Source organism: Nicotiana sylvestris, chromosome 1, assembly GCF_000393655.2.
Source record: "Nicotiana sylvestris chromosome 1, ASM39365v2, whole genome shotgun sequence".
Taxonomy (NCBI): domain Eukaryota; kingdom Viridiplantae; phylum Streptophyta; class Magnoliopsida; order Solanales; family Solanaceae; genus Nicotiana; species Nicotiana sylvestris.
The window spans coordinates 174,881,787-174,898,264 of record NC_091057.1 but is presented as its reverse complement, the minus strand read 5'-3'; the positions used below and the strand labels follow the sequence as shown (position 1 = coordinate 174,898,264).

The following is a 16,478-nucleotide window of genomic DNA, read 5'->3' as shown; positions in this document are numbered from 1 at the left end:
ATGACGGGTAGTTTAATCACACTAACTATTTTCGTCTAGAATTTAGTATTTTCTTAATGGGTGTGCTCAAAGCAAATTGGTCACTTATTATGGACCGGAGGGAGTATTACAACTCAACTTGTATTTGGTTTTGATTGGACTTGTGGAGATTGCGAGACTTTTCTTCGTGTACTAAGTTAATTTTTATTTACCATTATTTTAAAGCAATGTTGACCTATTGTATGTGTGCATATTGTTTTTGATTTATTTATTTTTTGCATATTTATAGTAAAATTTTTAGGCGAAACAGTCAGGATGACACCCCTCATAGAAGGGAGTCTCCGTGGCGGATTTTAATTAATAAAATCCAAACACTTATTTGTATTTTAAATCTTGAATTTTTATCTGCTTAGCTCCTTCTGAGAAATCAAATGCTATGCGAGTCAATCCACTATATAACCACTAGAATGTGTTTATATGACACAGCTAAAGGTGCAGAGTACATGAAATTTTTAATAAATTACAAACCATATGTTAGACGGTTTGGTTCTTTGAAATTCAAACAAGAACAAACATTTTCGTTATTAGAAATTTTAGTGCTTAAGTGGTAGTCTAGGAAGACTTCCAATCTACTGTGATTTTTTTTTTTTTTGATTAACGTACAGACCAATCTTTATTTAAGTAAAATCATCGACTAATTTTGTGTTTACAGTAAACTAATGCCTTTAAATACAAAGTAACAGAAGCATCTGGATACTCTACATATTACTGATTCAGTGGTGTTATGCTTGAGCCATTTAGCCTTTGTTCTAAGACGAATTCTTCTCTTCTTTTTCCCTTTTAGGGGTGTACGTTTAAGGATAAAGAGAATTCAGTTTTATTTATAATTTTCTAGAATTTCTTCTTTGTAGGTCACACTTCTTCACTACCTCAATTTATAAATCACAATGTAAATAAGTATAGTTGACAATATTATAAAATAAAAGAGCGTCATATTCGCATTTCGCAGGTTGAGTTACTCAGTGTGAAAGCTACCACACAAAGATACATCTTTTTTCTATTTTTCCTCTACAAAAAATTTCATAGGTTTATTTGGCCTATCTAAGTTAACCAATTAATGAATATATTCCCAGTTCAACCTACCCAAGTTCGGACGGGTTAGGCAGACTATACTTTATTTTGCTAATTCAACGCATACATAACTAAAATGCTCTAACCTTAGATGTCTTGTGGAAGTTCCCATGAAATCCTAATGTCTTGTGGAAGTTCCCATGAAATCCTATGTGTATTAACAAGAAAAAGGGCGCTCTAACTAATAAACGATGTTCACCAAAATATATGATATCCAAAATGCCCCGTGGGTACAGAACTGAAACCATCATCAACAGCCCAATATGCTAGTCTTTACAATATTTGGTATATGTACAAGATGAGAGAACGTGAGAGAACATCAGAGAAGCAGACACTTCAGTAATGTTTCTAAATCAGGCACTATACGTCGTACAAATGTTACGACATAGACCAGGTTGCTCAAATAGAGTTACAGACAAGTTGAAGCAACCTACATTCTGATTCTGTTGCACTCCGGCTTAAATTTCATTTAGTTAATAACTATCTAGCCTACAGTGCATCTACAAAGACTACAGGTATGTACTGAACATGCCGAAAGCATTTAAGTACCTTCTTCAGTTGGTTTTGTCTGCCAAACAGCTTGTCTCTGGTATTGACTTCACTAGGGGCTGACGCCTGCCCAGTGCCGGAAAGTCAAGAAAGTTGGTGACCTGATGACAGGGAGCCGGCAACCGAAGCCCCGAACGGAGTGCCTTCTACTTCTAATAGGCCATGAACTAGATCAGAATCATTCTCAACCGAGTCCATAAGAACTACATGTAGCATGTAATATGACTGCAGAAAGATCAGCCACCGCTACTAAATAATGGATGAGAATGCTGAGTGTACGAGTACCCTTTGTCTTGGTCACTTGATGCCAGCAGATTTACCTGCATCATATTCATGAAAGAATATTAGGTATCTGGGTGCTCAATGTCAAAATCGTCATGTCAAGGCATTGAATTTACCTTAACAATTTCTGAGTTTGAACTCGGACGTATATAGGCTGCCAAGACGCTCATGCTAAAATCCTGAAAACACCATAATATTGAAAAAGAGATACGTAAACTTTCCCAGTTTGAGGGATTGACTTGTTCCTGTACCAGCCTTTGACACTTGACTGAACTGATCTCAAGCAATACAAGTGGCAAGTTAAGGTTGCATGACAAGCTTCACGATAGATATTTCAACTTCTAGCTTGGTCCAGCACTCCAGCTAAATAATTTGGCACACTAGGTGATGGAGGATTTGATACTATCGATCTCAAGTTAATTGGCTTAGATCATCAAATTTGAGATTAAAAAAAAAAAACTTAAATTGCAGGTCATTTCAATCTGGGGTTCATTTCAAATGACACTTGAATTTCATAAGAAATCTTTAAAATTTGAAATCTCCTCTTTAATCCAAATGTCTCCTTCCAAATAGATGCTTTTAAGAAACTAAGCCTTTTGACAGTTTCATGGGGATATATAAGTTGAAAAACTTTACAGCTGTATACTAGTGCTCCCCCCCCTCCCTTAAGGTCGAAAGCCAAAGCCTCCAGAATTCGGAAAATATGTTTTTAACATATAAATCTCTCTCCTATGTGAGAATATGCAAGAACTGTTTCTGGCACAGAGTGAAGAATCTAGTCAAACCACTCTTTCACTAATGATATAAGACCCATTAGCCATGCTCGCTAGAAGACCAGCAGAAAGATCAGCTCAATTCTTTAACCTGCAATTTCTAAACTCTGTCTCAAGGTTGAGTGAATTTGTTTGGTACAGTCCACAGATAATTACATACATTAACTATTAACCGCAAGAGTAGCATCATTTCCCTTCCGACAAGTCTATTTAAACACTCATAGTCATAGACTATCAGTGATGCAGCTAGTCAGTATTCAGTATTTATTAGTTCTATAATTACAATTCCAAATGTTAGTATAAAGTGATATCTAATTTCCAATAGTAAAGTGACACATGGAAAGAGGATTTTAATCAGCTTAAAACCTCGTAGAAGCATTTTTATGCTAAAAGGAAAAGGGCAAAAAAACTTGTGACATGAAAAGAGGACTCACTCTGAAAGGATCCCCTCTCAATGATTGGACAAACATTGAAGCTCCTGAACCTTTTCCCTGAACAACATGAAGATACAATCTCAGTCAAACAGCAACCAGTGCAATTATGATGTTAAAGATAATCATCATGTTTTCGAATCAGTTAAATTGAAAACAGTGGAAAAGCAAGCTAAGTTAAACCAGATTACCTCCAATGATACATCTCTAAGCCGCCTACCCGTTTGAGCACAGCAGATGCGGACTACATGTTCATCACAGCTTCCGCTGATGACATAATCCCTTCCGTTCATGTAATAAGAGCGAGTATAATTCTGAGAGCTCCCTGTTGAAGTTATAGTAAAATCTAGATGGAGCCTCCCATCAACAGCTAACAATTGTTTCACCTGCCAATAATTTTTCCATGTTCTCAATAAAACCTGGAAAAGGATGATGTTTTGCGGAACTGCATATAATACAAATCCATTAAAAACCACTTTCATAAATCTTTTCATTTTACTGCTGTATTATGCCAGTTTGGCACATATCCCTCTTAAAACTATCCTATCCACGTGAATGTTGGGCCATTATTTGTATGGAACAATTTTTTTTTTCTTGTTATCAAATTTATAAGTTCATCAACCTTCTCAAAGGAAATGAGGGGGAAAAAGAAGATATTCCTCAGTAAATAATGAGCATTTTATATGCTTTTAGAAGTTCTTGCTCTCTTTTTGCATATCAAACTTTTGTTTCATAGGAATATGTCTCCTGGGATATCCAAGGAAGTTGGTCCTAAACAATTGTCCTCTTCCTGTCAGCCTTCGGAATGGCTTCGCTGCAGGTATACAACATCAATCGTAATTCTGTAGAGTTCAGCCAGTACTTAAATCTCTTTTCTCCTGTTACATTGGCCAATTCTTTGTTTAGTGGCTATTGCATATAGGTTTCCAAGGTGATAATTGTCCGAATATTTAATCATCTTTATGAGTTAATCATTTCCTAACAATTTGATGACATTATCAGATAGCATTCAGTTCTCTTCTAACCTCGATTAAAGAATACGAGGGTGATAGTGGAAGTCAAGCATTTAAGATAAAAAGGTTTCTTGGTAAAATCTATATGTAATATAATATGATTATTTTTATAAGTACATGTAATATGATATGATTACTTTGTGCTATACATTGAAATTTTCGCAACAGGGACATATCACGAAAAAAGCTCCAGACAATCACAATAACAGCAGGGACCGACATGGAGAATCATTGTAAATGGGACAAAACCTCTGACTTGTCTCAATAAATTACCTCGTTGTCAACAGCCGAAACAAGAAGATATTGGTCATCAGGGGAAAAGCAAACCATCACATTCCCTCGAGAACTTAAAGCAGTATAGCAAGGCTGGTTTGGTTTCTGTCTTAAATCCCACATCTTAACATCCCGATCAAATGATGAAGTGGCAAAAATAGATGGAGAGTGGTGTGAAAATTTAACGACATTAATATGTTCTCGGTGCATATCATCAAACACCTGCAAGCGTCTGCCACTGCTAATGTCGTACAGAGCAACATGTTTTGAGTATCCACTCGCAAGAAATAACTCGTCGGTAGAGTTGACGTGAACAGATGTTAACTGGTCAAAGTCATCAAACATAATTGAACCTGCACTCTGATGGCTGCCTGTGGCTGTTGGAGGCATCAACCGGATGTCATACAATCTAAGTGAACCATTATCAGAACCAGCAATGACCTGAGAAAAACAAAAGGGTTTTATCAAAATAGGCAGGTGCTCAAGTTCAACGACTTGGCGTGGTTGAGTTTACAACGCTTTAAAAATCTATACATATATATGCATGGCCATTGAATTTTTTTCCTCTGCAGCTGACAATTTCTCCACAGCAGACTCTAAACATGTAAAATCTGACCTAAAAAGTGATTATATTCATCAGTCATAAAGCAATCCCATCATAATTCTGCTCATTTGTCACTTTTCCAGCTAAATTACTTGAACACAACAAAATATTGGTTCATGAGAAACTTATGACCCTTCCACAGCAGAGTTCATGGAGACTAATAGAGGACCCATGGCTATTATAAAAAAGAAAAGCATTTCCCAAAATACTTGCAAATCCTTTGATATTACTTGAGAATTACAACTTCTAGTTGCGGCCAAAGGTTGGATTCTTATTCAGTTTTTGGACAACATTATTCGGGAAATGAACAACAATATATCTAAATTATTAATAATATCAGGTGTAAACCAGAAACAGCAAGGAGCATGTTTAGCAAGAAAAGAATAGTCTGAAATACATGTTACCATTATCAGAAGAAAAAAAAGAATAGTCTGAAATACAATAGTATGCACAGAGGGATTCCAAGGAACACAATTTCCAGGAATATTCCTTCACCAGATACAGTCATAACTTACAGCTTTTAGATGATATACCTTGGAGGGATAATTTTTTAGCCAGCATAAACCCAGAACACTGTTCATTGTTCCAAGTGAGGGAATGTAACTGACAATTTTTCCACTCTCATGGTTTATAACAATCACTTCACCATCCAATGTTCCAAAAACCATAAGGCTTGCATCAGACGGATGATACTCAAATTGGCGTGGTCGATAGCTTCTTCTATCATCTCTTGCTGTGGTGTCCATGATAGGGAGGGGACAAAGGGCAGGCCAAGCAGCAGAACCAACTTTGGCAGCAGACAATGACCTAGAATAATAGTATTGCGACTTTCGCCTAGGAAAGAGCCTGCGAGTATGGTTTGCTCTAGTCTCACGCTTTTGCAGAATGCTGACAACACTCTCCTTATTCTTCCTCTTATATGGTAGGTACTCAAAATTTTGTGAGAAGATCACTTCGGCCTTTTCTCTGTCAACCTTCCTAATAGGCAAGTTATCAAGAATTTTCAGGTTTGGCAGTGAGACTATCATGTATTCGCGGTAGAATTTTTCAAAGCATATTGGTGAAGGATTATGAGATATACACTTCTTTGGAGCAATGTATGACAGTCGTGAGTCAGACAAACGGAAGAAGGGCTCTTCGTCATCCTGCATATCTAACGTGCCAAAAGAAACCTGTCATGGTGCAATAAAAAGACAACTGTCATTTTTTCCCACTCAAATATAGGGGCATTGAGGGAGGTGTTCTGCAGTGAAATCAAACTTTTAGCATGCAAAGCTTTAGCAGGTCGTAGAAGCAGAGAGATGATGGTGTCAAAAGATAAATTAAGTTATACCCCCTAGTTTTTGGATATTAATATCAGAGGGAAAACATAGAGAAGAGTGCTATACGAGAGAGAGTAACTTTACTTTCCTGTTATCCATATCACTGGTGTTCTCAGCCCAATTAAAAATAAGAAGCGGAATCTGGTTAATTGTTCATGCTAAGTGATATATGTAACAATAATACAAAAAATAATTGTTGGTATACCTCATTTTGCAGATTAACCAGATCCTCCCAACCAGGAGGTGCATCAGGCAAGAGTTCCATGGAACTCGTTTCACGATCCTGACTTGAAAAATCCACTTCACTGTCATCAGATGAATCTTCACTACTACTATCAATATTCATATCAGTATTATTCAAATATTGTTCTTCATTAAAATGCCTATACATGATACTTTCACCACTAACTGATGGCGCTTCATCATGAATACTAATCTCTGTATGATCTGAATCCCAGTAGTCATCCCTTCTATCTGATGCAGGATGTTTACGTGCTTCATCATCTTGTAAAAAATTCTGAAAGCGTAATTCAACTAAGGAGGGCAGTTTTGCAAGTGCAGCCGTGGTAGTCCATAAATTAGTGATTCTTGTCTCACACAACGAGAGGAACTTCAAATTTGGCATACAGGTAAAACACTCCTCACGGAAGTTAGTAAGGGATGCACTGGAATCCAGGTTAAGGGTGTGCATCCGCATAAAATTCCCAACCATGGTGAGCTTTCGGAAATGGGAGGACCTCAGATTTAGCACTTGGCATGGTAAGCCTCGTTGAGCAAGATCCCTGAAAAACACATCTAAAGGTAATGAATGCACATCAGCCTAAGTACTGCATAAAGGAGCACCTATCCATTTTACATTATGTCTAAACACAACAAATGGAAAAGCAATTTATGTGTCAGTCGGAAAACAGGAAAAAGACACATGCTCACTGTAAAGAAGACGATCAATTGTCGGGTTAATTCTTTTGGATATTTTAGAATAGTTTGATTTCCGGATAAAATAGTTGGTTCAAAGCAACTTTCCCCTTGATGCTTCTGTTCAATTTAATTCTGAATATATTTCGAGTATATATAAGTTAACTTGCTAAAGATTTTTAATCTATGTCAGATAAGTATTTTCCCAATGCTGGACATTTTCATTACATCTTTACAAAAGTATTCTTTTTCACAAGATCATTATTCCCAGAATCCATTATTGTGTGTGTACCAAATATTTTGAGATTATTACAGATCCTCGAAGGTAAATTCGGACTGGCCAACAGTTAAACTATAACTTTTTTCTTATGAGTTTAGGCAACCGATCCAGAAAGGTAAAATAAGAAAAGGACTTTGTGCTGATTCCTCCTGTATATATTAGTCAAAACTAAAACATCTCTTATGAAATACGTAATTAAAGAAATCTATGTGGTTTTTTTAAAGGAAATAGATAGAAAAAGTCTATATGTTAGCAAAAAAAAACATCACATGCAATTCATGGTTCATAATTGAAGTGGGTTCATTCCCTACCGTAAAGATGCATTTCTTTCTTTATTTACTTTTCCAAAATATACCTAATTAAAAAAGGGCTGCATCTGCAGCAAAGCAAAACAGATTATCAATTGTGGCAAAGAGTTGGGAATAGAATACAAAACTGTGCCAATACGTACAGCAAGAAGTCCTTGCCAAACAATATATCCTGGAGATCAACAACTCTTAGCTTTCTACTGCTAGCACGCAGCAAAGAAAGAAGATACTCCCAACTCAGGGTGCATACAGATCTATTTATAACATCTACTGCATCAATCTCAGAAACATCAACTTCCATCAACAAATCGAGCAGTGAGTGGAAATCAGCATCCTGAATGTCATCCAGCAAAATCACTAAGCTAGACACCTCATGGCGGGCTTTCTTCAACTTGGCCTGGGCAGTAATATGACAGTAAGAATGTAAGATTTCAGATGACACAGATGAAGAAACAAGCAGCACATTCTGCAGCAAAAGTCAAACAAACATCGCTAGCGGTGAGAAGGATAAAGGAACCCACTTAATAAAATAGCCACACCTATGATGCCAACCATGAAATACATTTACTTAGCATGCTGAAGAACAAAAAGTTTCTTGAAACAAATCTCAAATCATGTTAACATGCCCAATATAAATTTTCTTGATATGAAGCCCAAATATTTCTATAAGGATCATCGTTTCCCAGAAGATATTCAGCAAGTAGAAGTCTACCTCAATGGGCGAGCAAGTGAAAACATGGATTTATAAGCTTATATTTTCAGTAAAGATAGCATTTCTGATGGTTGTAAACCATGGACAACTACAGTATCACAAACCTTGAAAAGAGCTGACAGAACTTGTTTATTAGGCGTAATTCCTCTAGCCTGGCAAGAACAAATGTACCTGGACTCAATTTGAGAATTAGAAAGTTCCAAACCATTTGTCAGGAACATCACAAAGCAATAACAATATAACATACAGCAAAACTAAAGCATCAGCCATCTTATGAAATAGCAGAGCAAGTTGATCTTTGTGCTTGGGGCAATGACGCAGCTAGTGAGATTCTAACCGAGGTGCGTCTATAGCTGGTTGAAAACTATTTCCAGGCCCCCTCTTCGGCCTGGTTTCACCCCTAGCTGTTGAGAATTAAAATCACCAAAGGTCTCGGGTTTGAACCCTAGGAATGAAAATAATGCTGGTACGGAGCGCTTCACCCATTTGATGGATCTTAAGTGGCGAATCCGAATTAGTCGGGCCCAATGTGGGTAGCGGACACCGGTGAGAAACAAAAAAAAAAAAAAAAATAGCAGAGCAAGTAAACAAAGCGTTAGATAAATTGGAATTCAGCATTAAGAAATAAGTAGTGTGCTTCATGCCTGAAGCATAAAAGTTTATAGAACAGTAAGATTAGTCTTTCCATTTTATCAAGACTTTTGCCTTTTTTATTTATTTATCATGCTTTAAGAGATCAAAGTTGATTACAGAGTTTTGAGGTTATCAAATTTGTCATTTATTCTTATATCATGTCTTCAGAGAAAAAAGTTGATTGCAAATGTATATCCTTTTTGCCTCTATTCCAGCATAGAGCAAAATTACAAACTAGTATCTTAATTTCTGGACAACTGGACCAGATGCTTCAGTCTATGTTGACAATATTGGGCCTACATAGTTTAGTCAGACATAAGCTGGCCCAATTGTATACCCGGCCCAATTCTTTACTATTTTCATTTTCATTCATTTTATTAGCATTGTAATAAGACATAAAAGAGAATTTTCAGGAAATAAGAAGTATCAAGATATTTTCTCTCTTCTCTCTCCTCGTTACTATTAGGGTTCATCCCTTTTCATTTCTTCCAGAAAATGTGAGGTAATATCTCACATTAACATGGTATCAGAGCCTAAAATCAATCGATTTTGGCTCCGCTCTTCTCATCTATGATAGTTTTATCGGATTCCACCGGAGATTTTGTTCCGTCAAATTTTTCATTTCTGCTAGGTATTCGCTGATTTCTAGGTTTTTTCAGTGTTTGTTTGCGATTTCTGCAGTGTTTCTTCAACGTGTTTGGGTTAATATACAGTAGTGGTCGTGTTTTGCTCGATCGACAGTCAGTTGCATATTGTTGCTGGTTTCCTCAACAAATTTCAAGGCTTTTGCTCCTTTAGGTCGCAAAGCAGGACGGTAACCCTTCTTATCACAGTAATATTGATCGAATTTTGTTCTACTTAGGATTTATCTGTAAACTTTACAATTCTAGGGTTTTCAGTATGGGTAGTCCTGAAGTAAGTTCGTCTTCTACGATTGGGGGTTTTGATGAATTCATTATCCCTATCTCTCATCCCTTTTATGTACATCCCTCGGATAGTCCGAGCACTCATCTGGTGTCTCCCCTTTGATGGAACTGGTTTTGTCAATTGGCGTAAAAACATGTTGACTGCACTTTCTGCCAAAAATAAGCTAGGTTTCATTACTGGTAGAATATCCAAACCACAATTTGATTCACGTTACTATCAATTTTGGGAAAGATGCAATAACATGGTCACTGCATGGATAACTAATTCATTGTCTAGGGACATAGCTAATAGCGTCATGGGTTTTGATACTGCTAAGGACATCTCGACTGATATAAATGAAAGATTTGGTACTTCCAATGGTTCCAAATACATCCAGATCCAAAGAGAACTTAGTGCAGCCTCCCAAGGATCCTTAGATATTGCAACTTACTTCACTAAATTGAGAGGTCAATGAGATGAACTTACCACTGCTTATGTTGGACTTGTGTGTTCTTGTGGTGCTTTACCTAAGTTCATTGAGGAGCAGAAGATATATCAGTTCCTTAGTGGTTTAAATGAATCTTCCTCCATAGTGGTTTAAATGAATCTTCCTCTACCTGTAAAAGCAATATACTGATGATGCCATCCCTTCCTTCCTTGAGTAAAGCATACTCTGTGCTTCAACATGATGAAAAACAGAAAGAGACTTCTGCTCCCATTCCCAGTTTTTCAAATGATTCTGTCTCCTTTACTGCTGCAACTGGTCCTATCAGCAACCATAAAGGTTACAATTAGAGGGTTCAATTTGAGTCAAAGAAACTTCCCGATCCTTCTCGTAATGTAGTATGCAAATACTGCAAGAAACCTGGACACACCATTGATAAATGCTACAGGCTACATGGTTTTCCATCAGATTTCAAGTTTACAAAGAGCAGGAGATCTGCAGCCTGTGTTCAGTCTGAAAGTTCTGGTACAAGTTCTAGTTTTCTCAATCCTAGTCCTTCTGAAGTTGTTGCCCATGGGTTTACCAAGAAACAATACCAACATTTTATGACCCTATTTCAGAATGTCAACATTGCTACTCCTACTTCCCATTTTGACAACATTGCTGCTGACAGCACTGGATTTGCCAACTTTGCAGGTGAGTACAACCACCCTGAGGTCCATTCTGCTGCATTTCATGCATCTGTAGTGTCAAATTTAGGTAGAGATCCTTGGATCATTGACTCTGGTGCTACAAACCATATGACACCCCACAAACATCTCCTTCACAATCTCAAACCTTTAACCACACCTTTCCTAATAACCTTACCTAATGGATATAAGGTAAAAGTCATATCTACTGGATCCTTAATTCTCAGTCCTGATATGACATTACACAATGTCCTCTTAGTTCCATCTTTTCACTTCAATTTGATTTCTGTGCACAAATTACTTCTACGGTTCACATGCATTGTAGTTTTCACTATTTACAATTGTATTTTACAGAGCCCTTCTCTGAGGAGGCCTCTGGTAATTGGTAAGGCTGCAAATGGACTGTATTTTCTGCATTCGGCTGGTAGATCCTCTCCTGTTTCTATTTCCAAGTTTGTTCCAGTTTCAAATTCTATTGTTTGTAATGTACCTAGTCAGGTTCCTTACTCTACTTCTCATTCTGTACTCTCTAGTTCACATTGTAATTCTTCTGTTATTGCTAATAAAAATTATGTATTTTGGCATCAAAGATTAGGTCATATTCCTTTTGCAAGAATGAAGTCTATCCCTTTTTTATCAGATAAGATTTCACCTAAGCAACCATTTCTGTGTAATGTATGCCCTATGGCTAGACAACAGAGGTTACCTTTCCCTCCTAGCTCTATCCATTCTACTGTACCTTTTCAACTTGTCCACATTGATATTTGGGGTCCCTACAACACCCAAACATACAATGGCTTTAGGTATTTTTTGACTTTAGTTGATGATTTCACTAGAGTCACATGGACTCATCTTATGTCTTGTAAGAGTAATGCCCTTTCCATTCTTAAAGCTTTCCTTCAGATGGTCAAAGTCCAATTTCAGTCCTCTGTTCAATGTTTTAGATCTGACAATGCCTATGAACTAGGTAGTAGTGCTGAAGCTCAACAATTCTTTACTGCTAATGGGATTCATCACCAAACAATCATTCCTCACACTCCCCAACAGAATGGTATCGTTGAAAGAAAACACAAACATATGTTAGAAGTCTCCAGAGCATTTTTATTCCAATCAAAGCTTCCCCTCAAGTATTGGGGTGAGTGTATTCTCACTGCCACTTACCTCATTAACAAAATTCCTTCTCCTGTTCTTCTAAATGTCTCCTCTTTTGAAAAATTGCATGGTTATGCCCCCACTTATGATCATCTAAGATCTTTTGGTTGCCTTTGCCATGCTCTCAGTCCCAAGCCTGGGAGAGATAAGTTTCAACCCAGGTCCATTTCTGCTGTTTTTCTAGGTTATCCTTGTGGGAAGAAGGGATACAAATTGCTGAATTTATCTTCCCACTCTATTTTCTTTTCTAGGGATGTTGTGTTCCATGAGCATATCTTCCCCTTTCTATCTTCCTCTTCTTCTGATCCTTCTCCTCCTCCCATATTTGTTGATGTCCCCTCTACACATTCTGTTGCTTTTGTCCCACCCTCTTCCTCCCCTGTCCCTTCTCTTTCCCCTTCCACTCTTCCTCATGTTCTTCCTCCTACTTTCATCTCTTCCTCTTCTTCTTCTACCTCTCATTCTTCCGCTTCTATACCTACTGTACCTGCTCCTGAACTTAGAAGATCTTGCAGAAATGTTCAAGCCCCTGCTTATCTTGGGGACTATGCCTTCAATTCAATTATACCTTCCTCCCTTTCTCCTCATGTGTCATCTAAGGTTCCTACAATTGACCTGCATATGCATGAGCCCCAATTTTACCAACAGGTTGCTACTAATCCTACCTGGTAAGAGGCCATGCTAAAGGAATTTGATGCTCTTGCTGCAAATCAAACTTGGGACATTGTCCCTCTTCCTCCATATAAGAAGGTTATCCCTTGTAAGTGGGTCTATAAGATCAAACAAAGGTCAGATGGTACCATTGAGAGGTACAAGGCCAGATTAGTAATCCGAGGGGATACCCAAAGAGAAGGGGTTGACTATACTGAGACATTTTCCCCAGTTGTTAAGATCGCCACTATTAGATGCCTCTGTACTTTGGCTGTCAAAAGGGGTTGGGCTGTTTTCCAATTGGATGTTAATAATGCCTTTTTGCATGATGACCTACATGAGGAGGTCTACATGAAGATTCCCCCTGGTTTGGTGATCTCTGCTCCATCTTCCCCTTCTTTTCCTTTGGTTTGCAGACTCAAGAAGTCTCTTTATGGCCTCAAGCAAGCATCTAGGCAGTGGTTTTCAAAGCTGTCTGATTCTTTGCTATCCAGAGGTTACACTTCCAGCAAAAATGACTACTCTTTATTTACAAAGGCTTCTGGTGCTTCTCTTATTGTGGTTGCCATTTATGTGGATGACATCCTCTTAGCTGGGGATGATCTTATTGAATTGAATTCTCTGAAGGCTTTCTTGGATAACCAATTCAAGATTAAAGATTTAGGTGTTGTCCATTATTTCTTGGGTTTGGAAATCACTTCACATCCACAGGGGTACCTCATGAGCCAACATAAGTACACTTCTGACCTCTTGGCTGAATTTCATTGTGACAACTTCACCCCTGTTTCTACTCCCTTGGATTCCACTGTTAAACTTGTTACTGATATGGGAGACCCTCTTTCTGATCCTACCAAATTCAGGAGATTGGTAGGCAAACTCAATTTCCTACAACATACCAGACCTGACATATCTTTTTTTGTCCAGCACCTCAGCCAATTTTTGTAATCTCCTCATGTTACTCACATGCTAGCAGCTCTTCATGTTCTCAGATATCTCTTAAATGCTCCTGCCCAAGGAATTCTCCTCTCTGCCAGCTCTGATTTGTCCTTAGCAGCTTTCTCAGACTCTGATTGGGCTGCATGTCCTATTTCTAAAAGGTTTGTCACTGGTTTCTATATTACTCTTGGAGGCAGTCCTATTTCATAGAAGAGCAAGAAATAGCCTATTGTCTCTCTCATCAGCTGAGGCTGAGTATAGGGCCTTGAGGATGGTGGTAGCTGAAATTTCTTGATTGGTTCGACTGCTTGGTGACTTTTATTTGCATATTTCTGCTCCTGTTCCTCTGTTTTGTGATAGCCAGGCAACTTTACACACTGCTAAAAAACCAGTTTTCCACGAGCGCACCAAGCACATTGAAGTTGATTGTCATTTTGTACGGGACAGTTTGAGTTCTGGGTTGATTTCTCTTCAATTTGTCTCCAGCTCCAATCAACTTGCTGATATGTTGACTAAGAACTTGTCTGGACCTCTCCACCATCAGTTTTTGTGCAAGCTTAGAGTGTCTACACCCTCCAGCTTGAGGGGGGTGTTGACAATATTGGGCCTACATAGTTTAGTCAGACATAAGCTGGCCCGATTGTATACCCGGCCCAATTCTTTACTATTTTCGTTTTCATTCATTTTATTAGTGTTGTAATAAGACATAAAAGAGAATTTTCAGGAAATAAGAAGTACCAAGATATTTTCTCTCTTCTCTCTCCTCGTTAGTGTTAGGGTTCATCCCTTTTCATTTCTTCCAGAAAATGTGAGGTAATATCTCACGTTAATAGTCTAGCTCTCTTGCTAAAAATGATAGGAGTAGTATCCAAGCATGATTATAAGCCAACTTATAAACCTGTTAACTACTAAACCAAAATTACATCACTAATCTAATCAATTTTTAACCCTCTCATACCGGTCTAATTAATATGACCAAATTAATCATTTTGGACTTTCGAGAACATCCTAGTCTAGCACGGATAATTCCAAATTAGGGAATTTAACACAAAAAATAAGTGATTTGAGAATCACGGACCGAGAATATCAAGCAGCAGAAACAATGGATACAAATAGCTGCAATCTCAATTCTTAAAATCCTGCTAATCGACAAATAAAGTTATAGTATAAATTATACTAGTAAATTTCAGTCTCCAGTGAAGCATACCACGATTATAAAAGCAGACACGGCTGAATTTACATTTGGTGTAATTGATATGTAATTAATTCATTAGTGACGAAACTGGGAAAAAATGTTTAGCATGTGATGAATGATGAAAATTTTGACCTTGTTTCTAAGGACGAGATATCGGTGCCGGATGCCATGGCGATGTTGAGGTAGCTCCGACTGAATTACTCCGACACTGTTGGCCGTTATACGGGGAGAAGCAATTTTTGGAATCAAAAAGTCTACTTTGTTCTTTTCATCTTTTTATATGATCTTCAGCCCTTCTATTATTTTTTTTCTCTCCTGATCGTCCCCTTTTTTTCTTTTTCTTTTTCATTTTTTTTTTCTCTTTTAGCTGTTTACATCTGTTTCAGTTCCAAGAAGGTGAATAATAATAATAATAATGTTATAAATAGAATTTTATTTACGATGAATGTCTATATTTAGAGAGATTTTAGGGTTTATTACTTGGTGGCTAAGTCACTCTTTCCTTATAAATAGAGGGTTCTATTCCATTGTAATTCATCACAAAATCAATAAGAATTCTTTCTCCCTACGTTTCTCTACAATATTCTTCTTAAATATTGTTTCATAACACGTTATCAGCACGAGACTCTAACCAATTGAGTAGAAACTTTGGGATTGAGCATACTGATTGTCAATTGTTCCATAAAATTCCTTCATGATTAAATTCCGGATTTAAGGTAAGTATTTTACCGTATTTTTCTCTTTTATTCTATAATTTGATTTTAAATACAAGCAAAGACAATAAATTTTGATTATAACGGAGTTAGTAAGAAATTATAACCACTCGAAGTGGTAAATTTTCTATGTCTTGCAATGATCAAAGTCATGTATGATTGTGAACACAAGAAGTGAAAATCTGTCTCATTGAATTTGCTTCATTCTCATTCCCTTAAGAAAATGTGATAGTAATATGTGAAAGTCTGAAAGAAAACAAAATTATTACCGTGAAGGTATCAATAGTTGTGGACGTGGCAATTGACGAAATTATAATCATCATCATTGTGATAATGAAAATAATAAGTATTCTCAAAACAATCATTCACTCTATGAAAGTAATATTTGTCATCGATTTGACATGAGATTTTATAAAGCACACATAGATGATTATGGTCCATTCATGATGTGAATGTGACAACATCTAATTTATGAATACATATTCATTATTGGAAGAATTTGAACGTGCTAGTGGTAGTGAATATACCACACACACCTCTAGAAGGAGGTTTGATATGATATAAGAAAATAATGTCATTATTATGG

At 37.2% G+C, this 16,478-nt stretch overlaps 1 protein-coding gene and 1 pseudogene across 4 annotated transcripts; one reads left to right on the top strand and one right to left on the bottom strand.

Annotated features, from left to right (window-relative positions):
- Positions 1-1,341: 1,341 nt before the first annotated feature.
- LOC104224311 (protein DWD HYPERSENSITIVE TO UV-B 1) lies at positions 1,342-15,468 on the bottom strand. Of its 4 annotated transcripts, XM_070171391.1 has the most exons (10): positions 15,312-15,462; positions 8,677-8,743; positions 8,004-8,257; positions 6,563-7,139; positions 5,569-6,207; positions 4,432-4,872; positions 3,337-3,531; positions 3,149-3,205; positions 2,058-2,120; positions 1,342-1,979 (listed from the first exon to the last, which is right to left on the bottom strand). In XM_070171391.1, the coding sequence occupies exons 1-10, from the start codon at positions 15,347-15,349 to the stop codon at positions 1,896-1,898; spliced, it is 2,415 nt and encodes an 804-aa protein (XP_070027492.1). In that variant the 5' UTR covers positions 15,350-15,462; the 3' UTR covers positions 1,342-1,895. The 4 variants fall into 4 exon arrangements, with proteins under 4 accessions (XP_070027492.1, XP_070027507.1, XP_070027495.1 ...); XM_070171406.1 differs by lacking the exons at positions 8,677-8,743; positions 15,312-15,462 and having other exon boundaries at positions 6,563-7,152; positions 8,004-8,093; XM_070171394.1 differs by lacking the exons at positions 8,004-8,257; positions 8,677-8,743; positions 15,312-15,462 and adding an exon at positions 7,864-7,983 and having other exon boundaries at positions 6,563-7,152.
- On the top strand, positions 8,867-9,003 carry LOC138881956 (U4 spliceosomal RNA; annotated as a pseudogene).
- Positions 15,469-16,478: the final 1,010 nt, after the last annotated feature.